General features: G+C 42.1%; 1 protein-coding gene across 3 annotated transcripts in view; it reads right to left on the bottom strand.

Moving 5' to 3' along the window:
- The window catches only part of KCNT1 (potassium sodium-activated channel subfamily T member 1), a 556984-nt gene that overhangs the window by 100695 nt on the left and 441538 nt on the right, over positions 1–14751 (bottom strand). For all 3 annotated transcript variants that reach the window (XM_089677057.1, XM_089677058.1, XM_089677059.1), the window contains exons 10-12: positions 12798–12892; positions 5877–6057; positions 619–783 (exon numbers count right to left, since the gene is read on the bottom strand). In XM_089677057.1, coding sequence (XP_089533183.1) covers positions 619–783; positions 5877–6057; positions 12798–12892 — 441 coding nt within the window. The remainder of the gene's footprint in view (positions 1–618; positions 784–5876; positions 6058–12797; positions 12893–14751) is intronic.

Genomic DNA, 14751 nt, shown 5'->3' with positions numbered 1-14751 from the left:
GGCTTCCACCATACTTTTACTTATTTTATATTGTGGAGAATGCAAAAGGAAGAGACTAAACAAACAGGTGGACAGAAACAGTGTCAGGAATTAAAGCAAGAAGATCTCACTGTTGGACTATCTAAGACAGTGGTTCTCAACCTTCCTAATGCCGTGACCCTTTAATACAGTTCCTCATGTTGTGGTGACCCCCAACCATAAAATTATTTACCCAGTAATTATAATTCATGAGTGTCGTTTTACCTCCAATACTGCTGCATTCAACACAGTAGCTGCTTTTAACAGAGTAGCTGCTTTCAACACAGCAGCTGCTTTCTACACAGTAGTTGCTCTTTACACATCGGAAATATGTGTTTTCTGATGGTCTTAGGGGACCCCTGTGAAAGGGTCGTTCGACCCCCAAAGGGGTCGCGACCCACAGGTTGAGAACCACTGATCTAAGACATAAAACAAGCCAGGGGCTGACTTGGCCCATTGGGCTCTCCCTATAACTAAATGGGTGGACCTAACCATTTAATCCAGCATACATTTTTAAAAAAATGCGAGTTTATTACAGTATGACTGTAGTATCAGTAGGTTATTGGCTCCCTTTCACAGTGCAGAGGCCATACTTGGTACCTGAAGCCGAGGATGAGCATAGAACTCATTCAGAAAGTCCATCAGCAGGTCAATCTTCAGGGAGCTAACACAGAGGACTACGTGTTTCTCAGTCTGTGCTCTGTGACGGCTGTAGTTTCCCCCTGATTTTTGCCTCTCCATCCAAAGGTAGACCAACTCCTCAAACTGGCAGAAAATAAAAATCGAATCAACAACCAAATAAGAAAATGAAAAACACGGAATTTATAGTTTTTTTTCTGCAGAAAAAAATCCAGCAGTGGATTCAGGCTTCTTCCTGACAAAATAATGTTTTCAAAGTAAAACTAAAACTGATATCTTAGATATGGGTGAACTACAATGGACTAAATCACCCCCAACATCTCTTGAGGATATCTCTTAACCTGACAGACATTTAAAGCAGTATTAAATGAAATTAAAAAAAATGCTACCAAGCATGGTTTGTATGACAGATGAGACCCTAAAGGTGTTTTCTACCATAAATGCTTCTCCATGCCTGTCAGCAGTAAGGTATATGGAGCCATGTACACGCAGCTCAGACTACATTTATGGCATCCGCTCTGTGTTGTGATGAAGTGACTCTAGTGTGCACTTGTGGGAGTAACATCATTACGGCCTAGCCATTTAAGTGGCCGAACAGAGCAAATCCAGAAGGAAGACCGGAAGAAGATGGAAGCACCCGAGCACTGACCGAGCGCAGCATTGGAGGGCTTCATTTGACAGGTAAGTCTGTTATATTGTGCTAGTGTGCAGTGCACATTGGTGGATTCACTAAAACTGGAGAGTGCAAAATCCGATGCAACTGTGCATGGTAGCCAATCAGCTTCTAACTTCAGCTTGTTCAATTAAGCTTTGGCAGCAAAACCTGGAAGCTGATTGGATTTTATGTAGAGTTGCACCAGATTTTGCACTCTCCAGCTTTAGTAAATAAACCCCATTATGCCATAAACCTGGAGGGGGCCCATTAGAAAAAAAAAATAGTGGATTTTAATACCACTTTACGTTTCTGCACTTATAATAATATAAGGAGCTCTTAGAACAAATAAATAAATGCAGTAAGATACGTATTGATTTAAAAAATCATCACTATTGCTAATATAGGTGCAGAAAAGATGTATTTATATTGATTTCCCTAAACCCTCTTCACAGTAGAAATCAGATTATGATCAGAAGGCTCTGTGTTGTACACCAACCTGGCTCTACTGAATTGCATAATGATGCCAATCTAATACATTTTCAGACACTAGGGAATAATGAGAGAGGTGTTTAGGCACCTTATAGATCCACAATACCATAGAGGGCATCCTAAGTGATAACATGACACTTGTTCATTGCCAAGTGAGATGCTGATTGCCTGCTTAGATGACACAGAATGATAGGACAATGAAAACTGTTGTCACCCTGCCTAACTATGCAGTGTGAATCACAAGCCTGGTGGAACAGAAGTACACATTTTGGCATGTAAGATAGATCTCCTATTCTAACCCCAGAAACCACTAAACAGCTCATCCACTCCCTCATCATATCACGACTCGACTACTGCAACTCCCTCCTCACTGGCCTGCCTCGCCGCTGGCTATCCCCACTTCAGTCGATCCTGAATACGGCTGCCAGACTCATTCACCTTTCCAACCGCTCTGTCTCCGCCACCCCCCTCTGCCAATCCCTCCACTGGCTTCCGATTGCGCAACGGATCAAATTCAAAATCCTAACGCTGACGTACAAAGCTGTCCACCATACTGCCCCGAACTACATCACTGACCTAATATCCAAGTACCGCCCAGCACGCACACTCCGCTCCTCACAAGACCTCCTTCTCTCTAGTTCCCTGGTCTCCTCCTCCTATGCCCGCCTCCAGGACTTCTCCAGGGTGTCACCCATCCTCTGGAACTCCCTGCCCCAACCCATCAGATTATCACCTACTCTCCTCTCCTTTAGGCGCACCCTGAAAACCCATCTCTTCAGGGAAGCCTACCCCACCCCCTGCTAACTTGCCGACCTCCTCCACTCTTCCTACCACTCCATCCCCCACAGCTATCTCCTCCTGTGCCACCACCCCCTCCCTCCTAGATTGTAAGCTCAAAAGAGCAGGGCCCTCGATCCCCTCATGTTTTGCATTGTATTGGTATTGTTCTGTCACATGTTCTGTCCCCCTTTGTAATGTACAGCGCTGAGCGAACTATTGGCGCTTTATAAATACTGTATAATAATAATAATAATAATTCTGCTGTGTATCCAGAGGTTTGCATATAGTTCCATTTTAAACTTCAAGCAAAACACTGAATAAATTGGATAACCATTTCTTTTATGGTATTAAGTCCATTTACTTGAGTGTATTTGTTTCCAGTGGTAATTTCATTATTGAAAGCTGTCTGTTATTCATTCTCCACTTCATTTATTAAAATCTCATTTATTACTTCACACCTAAGAAGGGCTTGGTAATATCTCTAAACCATTCCATACTCTGAATAAAATGTATGATCGATTTTAACATTTAAAGGGAGCAGTGGTTTTGAATAAATTTTCATTATTCAGTATGGTGGACAAAAAAAAAAAACCAAATATATACTTTTTTTCTTTTAATGAGAGCATAAAAATTATGGCATGATAATGGTTTTCATCTTTTAGCATTCAGCTAGAATTTTAGGCTCTTTTGTAGCTCCTTTTTTAACTTTTTAGCTCCTTCATGTGACTGTTTACAGAGCACAATAGCTCAAACTGAAATGTGCACTGAATATGTCAAAACTGTGGCCCCAACCTCATCTCTATCACCACCTCTTGTATACATATAGTAAAAAACTGATTTATAAAACTGATAACTTTTAAAACTGACTCCAAACCATTATAGTTTCCCTTAGGGCATAATAGCCAAATATAGTGCTATTTTGGGTGGGCTAAGAAAGCAGGGGAATAAGCAGGTGTTAAGAAGTTGGGAGGGGTTCTGTCAGCATCCTACAATCATGAATAAACTGGCTATAAGATGGTTAGAAGTCAGGAAGCCATTTGACTTTCTTCTGCAGCTGTTGGATCCAGTGCTGATTTTTCAGTCGCATATAAAAGAATCAAAATCATGTTCACAAGTTAATTTTCCTTTCTACTGTACTCTAGCCTGAATAGTAAACTTTAAAATAAAATATTAAAATATACAGTATTTCTCATTATGGTCCCTGCCAGTGAGAGAAACAGTAAGCAGTCTTGATCCCGCAGGAGATTATACTCTAAAACGTACAGCTTGGGTATTGGAGAAGCAGAGTTATTCAGAATAAACAGTGGCAAGTTTTCAGTGTTGGTTTAATTCTGTCGCCCCTGGGTTTAGCGTCTAGAAAATCTTTGCAATGCTATGTTATGCCTGATGGACTCTCCGACATCCAGTCAATACAAAGGTGTCAGGTTCTGTACCAGAGCTCCATCCCAGAGGACAGCGTATCTTTCCGAAGACTCTACAACCTTTGTCATCAAACTGTCCATGTAGAAATGAAATGTAACAAGGAAACCTTCAGAAGTGACAGAATTTTAGCCAACGTATTCTGAAGTTATTCACTTGTTGGTTTTACAGATAATAAGGGGTTTCTGTTCTTAATGGTTAAGAATGTTCCTCTTTTACCTTTTGTGGGGGTAGCTGACAAGTCTTGGTTCATCAGTGTTGCTGCTGCCTGTTGGTACTCAAACTTTGACTCCTTGTCACAGTCAAGGGTCAGGCTCAGAGGCCAGCAGGAGAAAGGGTCACACAGTAACCAACAAGATGAATACACAAGCAGATCCCCCTGGCAAGTGAAGCAGGTTCACCCAAGGTGGAGGGTCTACGCACTAACTGGTTTTCATGAGTGCTTCTGATGGTGGAGATGGATTTCACAGTGTGCTAGTACCAGATCACAGTCCACAGGATCACCCCACCAGGAGGTGAGTAAGCAGGAGTCTTGTAAGAAATGTAGCAGGTTGGGGAAGCGTAGTTGATGAATAGGCCAAAGGTCGATAATGAGTGATAGCAGGTTGGGTTTAGGCAGAAGCAAAATCAATGAATAAGCCAAAGGTTGTTCATTAATGAGTGGTAGTGAAAAAATGGACAGGTATTGACTGGAGCAGAGCACAATAATCTGGCAAACAGGAAGTTCAGAGATATGGCTTAAACAGAAAGTTCATCGGAGAAGCATGGCGTTCAAGGTTCAAAAGAAACAAAATATAAAGTAAGGTTGTCCAAGAGAGCTGCCCAGCAGTTCAGGTGGCACAGTACAAGGAGCTACAGATAGACGCAATAGAGGTCATGGGTTCAGATCTGGATTCTGACACTCTTGTTGGCATTTTGATTGTATTTCTGGTCTGTCCTCTGGATTAATTTGTTCATTTGTCTGCTGCACAACTCGCTTGTCTGCTGCCTTGACCAGCTGTGTTTATTAACCATACTTCATTTACTCATCATGCATTTCAGTTGAATGCAAAGACGTTTACCTTGTGAAGACTAGATGCTTCTTAAACTCCACATCTCAAAGGAACATATGCCTACAACTGATAATGTAGACCCCATGATGATTCTATTCCAGGAGTTGTAAAGCTTTTCATGAAGCAAAATGCATAGTGTTTCCAATATAAGGTCAAACTATAAGAATGGTAGCTCAAGACAATGAACAAAGGGTGAGGATCTGACATCATAGGATATCTTTTTCCTCAGCAGTTCTGTGCCATTGGGATTGTTATAGGCTGGAAACCAAGGCTGAACAGAAGTTTTTCTTTAAAAGTTTGCCTCCAGCAGTGAGAGGACAACACAGGGTAACTATATATTTACATAAAATATTCATTGTTTGTAGTTTTGTGTTTCAACCATAGTTATCCTTTAAGATGCTTTAGCAATTTACAGTAAAACTATAGTATATTGATTGTTTTTAAATAAATATGTCAAGTAGATTATCTTAATGTTAATAATCCTATCAATGCGTGTCAGTATCAGTCAGAGGTTGATTGACAGGCTCCCTGCAGACTCTAATGATGTGAAATGCCTATAATGCTCCTGGAAGCCACAGAGCATAAGATCTTTTGCTTGGGTCCAGGTCACATGGGGGGGGTCTTTGAAGAATCATTTTTATTCATGCATTTTTATTCATTTTTATTACTGAAAATAATAATTCTGACAAGTGCCCTACCATAAATGTTCATTTAAATAGGATGTCTGCCTTTAGACTATGCTGACTATTTAGGTCTTAGTCCTAATACTAGAGTCAGATGCATTAAATTTCACCACCAACCAAGACAGAACGTGTACAGCTTACCTGAAGTGGTAACACCACAAGTGCCACACAGATCATGATTACTACTAGGAGCTGAGATGGCCATATCTTAGGAGTGACATCTCCATACCCCACAGTGGAGAAAGTCACAATACAGAAATAAAATGACTTGAAGAGAGAAAGATTTTCCCCAGCTCTTTCCAAATGCTGAATGCCGCACATCCTGAAAAAAAAAAGACAGTTAGCTTTTTCTACTACCTACTAGAAAAAAGATTAGTCTGTTTCTTTAATAACTTAAACTAATTAGTTGTTAAAGCTGAACTCTGAGAAAAATCAAAACTTACTCTTGTAGTGGGGCTCTCCAAGCACTGCAAATGTTTGCTTTTGTCTAGGGGGCCTCTGTAGCCACTAGGTTCTCCACCACTCCAGGTTGTGGGCAAGCCCTCAGCATCCTTACTTACAATGCAGTTCTGCTGGTTCTGCATTGTACATGATGACGTCTGAGAGCCTGCAACCCATGGAGCAGCAAAGAGAAGCAACTTTGGGTAGACCAGTTGTGCAGCTGGGGAGAAGCATGTGAGAGTGAAGAATAAGGTAGGTATAATTGCTTTGTATGTTTTCCCTAGAAAAAAACAAACATATAACCTTTGCAGGGTGTGGAGAACCCCACTACAAGGGCAATTGTTTTTACTTTTCCTGCTTTAACAGACATTATTAAAGTGTAGCTGAAGCCAAACATTGTTGTTTGTTTTGAATGGAGGGGGGTTAAATTCCAATTCCTTGTCAGGTATTATATCAGTCTGTGGCCTCTGTGGGGAGATTCCCCTTCCTATCCCCGAAACAACCTTGCCATCAAGAAAAGAAGTAGGAGAAAATCTCCACTGGGGACACAGAAATCAATGGGAATCTGAAAAGATCCTAGCTTACCATCTGTAGGCTCTTAAAATAAAGTCTGTATTGCTGTCTGTGTTCCTGTTTGTGATTTTCCCTCACTTCCTATTTTAGTATTGCCAGGACACGAAATAAAGGGGAATCCCCCCAATGGAGTCCATGTAATTAGTGTTATTATGAGATATTAAGCAGGTTTAAATTAGGTTACCTAAAAGCGTAACTTCACTCTCTTAATCAACATTTTTAATCCTTATTCTGCTGCATTAGTAGATGGATAGCAAAGTATATAATTATTACTTGTTTTAAACTTTTAAATTTCTTCAGTTACTTCCTGGTTTCCAAGCCTGGGCAAATGATGTCATACATCCCAAGAGTCTCCAGGAGGGGAAAAGGGGTTTTCTCAGCTAAGCATACCCTCCTGCCTGCAAACCTGAGCTAAGGGCATATGGATTCCAGGAAGTGAATACTATATGAATCATCTGCCCTTACTTAAGATGGCTAGGGAAGGGGGTTTCAAAATGATTTCTTAACAAAATAAAGCATGGAGACATGGATGGATGGGTGAGTTTACATAACATAAGTGTATCAAATAGCGTTTTTGGTTTGTGAAGCTCAGATACAGTGCAGTTCCTGAAAAGGGAAGTTCTGCTCACCCTCCTCTACCCTCTTCCTCTACCACTTTTGTTTCTGGCAATGGGTATTTCTAACAGGTACCTTTTCCCACTTCAACTTTTCTCACTTAGGTGAGCAGAACGGGAGTTTTCATCCTCCCCCTCTCGAAAAAAAAACTCCTGGGATCACATGTCTCAGGAGACTGCAGTACCATTCAAAAAGAGCAGTCCGTCTCAGGCATGCGCAGTGGGAAGCTAGCATTTCAAACACCAGAAAGTCACAGCTGGCTTCCCACAAGCAAGATGGCGGCACCGGGGACCCAAAGACTATCAAAGAACCAGCCTGGGTTATGACAGCTCTAGATTCCTGAGTTGGTAAGTGCTTGTATATTAAAAGTCAGCAGCTACAGTATTTTTAGCTGCTTACTTTTAATTTCTTTATTACTGACTGAAACTCCCCTTTAACGTAATGCAAAATAGGAGTGCCTAGGCACACTCACATACCAGGAAATGTACTGCTAGTTTGTCAGAAGTCCCAAGACAAAAAATGTATTTCTCAGGGTACTGTTTAGGCACACTCAACATTACTACATTTTCCCTATTTACACAGCAAACTTTCACTTTTTGAGTTAAGTTCCACTTTAAAGCATGTATTAGCAAATGTTTGCTAAAATCCTTACCCTATCTGGAGAGAAATGGAAGAGTAGATTAAATAAATGACAATAGGCAGGACAGAGGATTATAAAATGCAAATTATAAATAGTATTTGCATGAAAAAGTAGAGAGAAAACAGGCAGGAAGCCAAAGCTGTATGATAGACTGCATGAGTCATGACTATTGTCTTGGTACTTTTTTAAATCCAAAAATATGAAGGCAAGAACAGCAAAGCTGTGGTCACGCTGCAATGTGATGCCGTCACATCTCCAATCTGTTTTATTAGGCTATGATTACCTACTCATAATAAGGGCCATTGTCAATTGTATGGTGTGACTGCTGTATGGCAAAGTGCGTCAAAACTGGGTGGAAAAAAAAAAGGGTCTCTGTTCTATATATATGTCCATCCTACAGAGGTATTGTCGCACATAATACGGAAAGGCTATTGTAATATTATAATACACCATAGGTATTAATTGAAAGATCGGGGGTGTGAATTGTGCACAAAATAATACACAAAAAGCTAAAGTTGGGATAATAATAACCTAAAGGACAATTCAGACAATAGCTATTTATGCCTATATCACATTCAGATATACTGTAGAATATGTAGCACCTTCCTAGATAGGTGCTAGGAGTAGGTAAATTTAGTTCTGGTTCACTGTATTAAAAGGGCGGCATTCATATTGTTAGGTAAACTTAGTTTGGCTCACTTAAATCAGTGTGGCTGTTTGTGATTGTTTAAGTCTGTTCTGTGATTCAAAGGCTGCAAGTTTAATTACTCCTCCTGCAATCTAGAATTCACTGGAAGGTTCCGGAACATAGGTGTGGAGTAAGGCAAATGGGCAACATGAATATTTATACTGTATTAGACAATCCCTGGTGGAGTGCACAGATGGTTGCTAGGAAGGTGTATAAATAGTTTGAGACTTGGAACAGAATGGTCTTGTCCCTGCAGAGGAAATCACAGCCTAAGGGGACCGATTTTCCCCTAGGACCACCTGTCATGTGTTTGCTGATCATCATGGTACCAGCTGGGCGAGCTGGGGGGCCTGGTTTTGCTGGAAGTTGCTGGAGCAGACTGAGGGGGGCTGTCGTCTGTGGATCTATGTTGGCATTATAGGGAGAATGTTTTGGAAGGCATTGGAAGGAGGCAACCAATCATCTGAAGATATTTGTGAGTACAGACAGTTGTGAGAGATCCGAGAGGCGATTTGCTGTTGCACCCCTCTGGTGTTACAGAGTCATCTGTGTTTAAAGGGGATGTAATGTTCAGTGTCCTGAAGAACTCAGTCTATTTAATTCTTAGTGAAAGGACTTGGACTGTCCAGAGAGGAAGAATAATCAAGCTGCTGCTACAACACTTAGTCCATCCCTTTACTTGTGCAAAGACTGAGCTCATAGTTCTACAGAAGGGAAAGTGTGCTCTGATGTGTACATAGTTTTGGAATATCAGTTCCCTATCCCCATCCAAGTTACCCAAAAATAAAAACACCAAAAATAATACCCCTGGACTGTTCATTGAGCCAAAGAGTGACTGTGACCATGTGCCTGGCTGAGGGACAACTACTGGGAAAACAAACCTGGGAATCCTTCTAGTGGCTTCTATGGGGGTAGCACTATATATATTTTTACTCAAAATTATCCAGAGATTTGCTGGTCAGGGGTTGTCTGGAGAAATCACAGAGTGCCCACAGACATCCAAATGTTTGACGCTGACATTTATTTCCAACAGTTATATAGTGCTGATGTATTAAGCAACAGATTCACATACAGATTCACAGACAGTTACATGAATCTGTGGGAAAGTTGCGTATCTGTTGGACAGATGAGAGAGATTTCTAATGAGTGTCTACTAAACTCTCTATGGATATTACTAGCTTCTGCTGCAAAAGAGATGAGGAAAAGCATGTAATCCTTGTTGTATTTTGAGGCCATCATGTTGCGTCAGGCCTGGAGAAGTTATAATTTTCTACTCTTTTCAGTAATGTTTACAGCACGCTGAGACAGTAATTGCGGTGAGGTCAGAGGCGGGATGCAGCAATACATAGAATTAGCCGCTTACAATATCACGCCAGGAGCTAGAGGCGCCACTATAAAGAGACCATTTCTGGGGTGGAATTTAAAGAGAATTTACAGAGCAAGCTATTTATTTTATATATGTAAAAAATTTTAAGTAAAACAGGCATAACCCTAGGTGATTTATACTGAGCACGTGATGAAAAAAATACATGATAAACATTACATTTTATGGATACAGTACTGAAGCAATCAGTAGATCCAGAGATATTGGCAGCAGAAGTTGTGTTCAAATGATGACTGTTCATTGACTGCGGTGGGCCACTTACCTTGAGTAGTATACACATCTGTGGGGATTTACTAAAACTGGAGCATACAGAACCTGGTACAGCTGTGCATAGTAACCAATCAGCTTCCAGGTTTTAATTGTCAAAGTTTAATTGAGCAAGCTGAATTTAGAAGCTGGTTGGTTGCTATGCACAGCTGCACCAGATTCTGTGTGCTTCAGTTTTATTAAATCCCTCCATTCTCTTACTGTTTATTAGGGATGGGGTTTGAGTTCGTGGAAATATAGTGTTCACCATGAAATCTTGCTTTTCACAGTATGTCAGTATAACTAAATAGCCAGATTTGGTTGTTAGGATGCAGGCAGCCATCAGCATACTATCCCTTTGCATTCCAGGTTGTTTGTAGACACGCCAATGGGCATCCCGGGTGATATCATTGACCAACTATAGTAATTTGATATTCAACAGTCAACCGAGGAGCAGCCAGTGGCATTGTGGCAATGGAAGAATTATAGTGCGCAAGGTTGTCGTGTTTGTGTGGACCCTCTGTCAAGGCACTCTCCCAAGTTGAGGACATGTGGCCTGGTATAGTTCAGAAGAAAGGGGGGACATGCTTTTTGCCCTTCTCTTTCCTGGCCAGCTAGGCTGCATGCTCTGATAAGGGTTTGGCATGGATTTCTGTGGAGACCTCACCAAATTTTTTAAAAATTTTTCATGTGGGGTCCAGCTTAAAATCCCCACCAGTGGCCTTAGTCATGGCTCCCAGGATCCCTGGAAGAGCGGACAGATGTCACCCTCCTGCGTAAGCCTCACCCACGCAATATCTCACTGCTACATGCTTTATCTCTTAGAGGTGACCATGGGGCAGCGCCTTACATTGACAGGTGAGATCCAGCCTGGAAGCTCCAAAACAATACAGTACATTGTGGAAATAAATTTTAGATTGAAATAAATTGGCACATGAGATGCAGGAGAAACGTTGAAATGATCAGACTCTTACACTGAAATGATTGTGGAACCTTTAGAAGAGTGATTATGAAAAATAGAGTTGAAGGTGGAGTTTTAATATCTATAAGCACCTTAATAATGAAAGAGAGGATGTGTTTAAGCTGTTATGATTCACTGCATATTTAAAGAATTGCTATAACAAAAAATATTGTATTCTGGTAACTCTCTGCGTGTGGTAAATACCTGCAATGGTTGTATCCACTTTTGCCTTCCCACAGCATATTTACTGCAGGGGGACAGCAGCTCCAGGCTAAGCGACGGCTACGGCTACATTGTGGCTTACTTCCTAGTTTTTGGGCATGCTGCACATGCCCTCTGCTGATCTGTACTGTGACTTGCCACAGCACGAGTCTGTCAGCTGCTTACAGCCAATATTTTGGCTGTGTACCTGCTGATCGGCTGTGGCCAATCACAACACATACCTCAGTGTGTTTGTAAACAGAAAATGCAGGATCTGGATGATTTCTTTCTCCATGAGCTCTTTTTGTTCAGGGAGAGCAGCCAGCTAGATTCTGTGTGAGTGCAAGCACAGCATATACACTTGCATACACTTGTTTGACACATGTATCCCCTTGATTGCCCTCCACAGTTAACCCTTTGATTGTCCTATCACCCAGCCAGTACAGTGACAGTGTACAGTATTATTACTGATCACTATACTGGTTTCACTAGCCACATCAGTGTCAGCTAGTGTCCCTTCCAGCCAGTGTCCGTTAGCTCCAGATTGCCCGCACAGTTTCACAGACGCATCATAAGTTGTTGCTCACCGCCATTACTAGTATAGTGTCTGCATGGATCAGACTCAAAGGGGAAGTGTGAGAAGGAGATTTTGGACTATGAGAGGGATGTGCGGAAGAGATCCTGAACTAGGAGAGGGGTGTGTGTGGAGGAGGCCCTGGACTAGAAGAGGGGGTTGTGTGTAGGGGGCCCTGGACCAGAAGACCTGGTGTGTGGAGCATAGTTCCTAGACTAGGATAAATGTGTGTGTAGTAGAGGCCCTAGACTAGAAGAGGGGGAATGTGGAGGCCCTGAACTAGAATAGGAGGAGAGCGAAGGCTTTGAACTTGAAGAGGGGGTGTGTGAAGGCCCTGGACTACAAAAGGGAGTGCCTGGAGGCCCTGGACTATGGAAGAGCATGCCTGGGTGCCCTGGACTATGGAAGAGGGGTTTAGGGATATCTGCACTGTGGGGGAAGATGATTTGTACTGGGACAAGGGGGTAATTTTGGTTGTACATTACACACTCCTGACCTCTGCACTATAGACACATAGGGATATTTCTCAAAACAGGAGCAGCCAGAATCTGGAACTGTTGTGCATGCAACCAATCAGCTTCTATCTTTCATTTTTAAAAGTTGAAACTGGTTGGTTGCCATGTACGGCTATTCCAGATTCTTTCTGCTGCAGTTTTGATTAATTCCCCTTACAGTGTGTTACATTTCATATGCCTGCTATGTGCTAGGTATGCCACTGAGTTATAGAATGATTGCTTACCCAGTGAAGACAAGGCACAGAAGAGTGCAGATCAGAATGATCACCTGATTGAACATGGCAGACTGCGTCCTCTGAATAGCACGGTGAAGGTCATTCTGAAAGCACAAAATTAATATAATTAGAAACCATTACAATTTCTGTGCAATAGGTGCTGGGCCTTGTGGTTTCCTGTCAGAGTGTTTGTGCTTTATTGTAAGGCCCCTCCTTCATACCTCTACATGGCTCCTCATAAGTGTCCAAGCTGGAGAAGTGCAAGAATTATGAAAGTGAACAGGACAATGATAAATAAAGTCACAATTGCCCTATTAAGATAATCTGACAACAAACATGCTTATATTTACTACTGTTTAAGAGATGCAAAACTAAAAAATAAGAGTAATTTATTCAATTTGCACTTATCACAAATAGCAGCAAAAAATTAATTAGAGTGAATGAAATGATCATAAAGTCAGAGGGGTGGGACATGTGTCTCCTAAAGAATTCCAAGAAAAGGATTTTTCAGTAAGTACAAAAATCCTGTTGACTTTTTCTTTCATTGGAGAACACAGGGTACAAGAGAGATGTCCAAAATCAGCTAAACACAGCAAACAAATGCTAGCCATCCAATACAGCAGTGTACAACTGGGATAGCTTTCTAGCCAGTGTTTCATTTTCTTTTTAGACCCATGCTGACTATCAGGTACTGGTGATGGGCTAAACACCCCCCTGTTCGGTTCATGGTCGAACGTTCAAACCTACCGAAAGTTCGACTGCGAACTTCGAACAGGGACAATTTACTGATCGGTATCTTACCACATCTGAGTATGACGTAGGATACCGCTCAGTTACTAAAATACCACATAAGTTTTATTATTAGGTCAAGTGGTATTTTAGTAATGAAACAATCATTCATGTTTCAGCTGTCAGCGGTATTCCCTGCTGACAGCTGAATGTCAAAAGAATTGCCAGCATTGCCTGACAATTAAAAAAATAAAACCAAAAAATGGCATGGGGTCCCACCTCCCATCCATACTAAGCCCTTCGGGTCTGGTATGGATTTTGAGGATGAATTCCCCCCATGCCAAATTCTTTTTTTAAATGGCGTAGGGGATTCCCCAAAAATCCATACCAGACCGTTCTGCGAGCATGCAGCCCAGCATGTCAGGAAAGAGGGGGGTGCTCTCCATCCTGAACCATACCAAGGCACATGCCCTCAACGTGGGGGGCGCTTTGGGGTAGGGGGGGCTCCTCCCCAAAGCACTTTGTCCCCATGTTGATGGGGACAAGGGACTCTTCCCCACAACCACTGGCCAGGGTTGTGGGAGTCTGCAGGCAGGGGGCCTATCATAATCTGGAAGCCCCCTTTAACAAGGGGGCCCCCAGATCCTGCCCCCCCCATGTGAATGAGTACCGCTACCCATTCACAAAAAAAAAAGTGTAGTGTAAAAAAATACAGGAGACAGTCTTTGATAAGTCCTTTATTAAAAATACAAATAACAAAATGTCCCCCAAAGTAGACCTGACATCAATCACGATGCCCAACCCGAAAAAAGGAAACAAAATCCGTTAAGCCCTCGACGCTGGCTCCCGCCATCTGACAGCTGCTCCGCGATGTTCTTAAATAGGGTGCTGAGGCCCAAAGGGGTAGGATCTTTCCTGACCCTTGTGACATCATCATGCCTTGTGATTGGCCAAAGCATTGCACTTGACCTGTGGTCAGGTGCAATACTTTGGCCAATCACAATGCACTGTCAGGGCGCAGTGGATTGTGGGGTGCGGAGGGCAAACAGCCTGCTGAACGCCTGTACCATTCATGTGTTCAATGAACATACGAACGGCCCAAGTTCGATTCGAACATGCAGCCCATCATTACCAAGTACCAGGGGGTAGCAAGCACACACAGTGTGTACGCAATGCCTATACTCACAAGGCCCAAGGACAGAATGGTAGCCTCCTTCCAATCCCTCCTGTGGTA

Source organism: Staurois parvus, unplaced genomic scaffold (assembly GCF_062004578.1).
Source record: "Staurois parvus isolate SC_StPar_1 unplaced genomic scaffold, SC_StPar_1.0 ptg000176l, whole genome shotgun sequence".
NCBI lineage: Eukaryota > Metazoa > Chordata > Amphibia > Anura > Ranidae > Staurois > Staurois parvus.
Note: the sequence above shows the minus strand (reverse complement) of the source record. Positions and strands in the feature narration are given on the sequence as shown.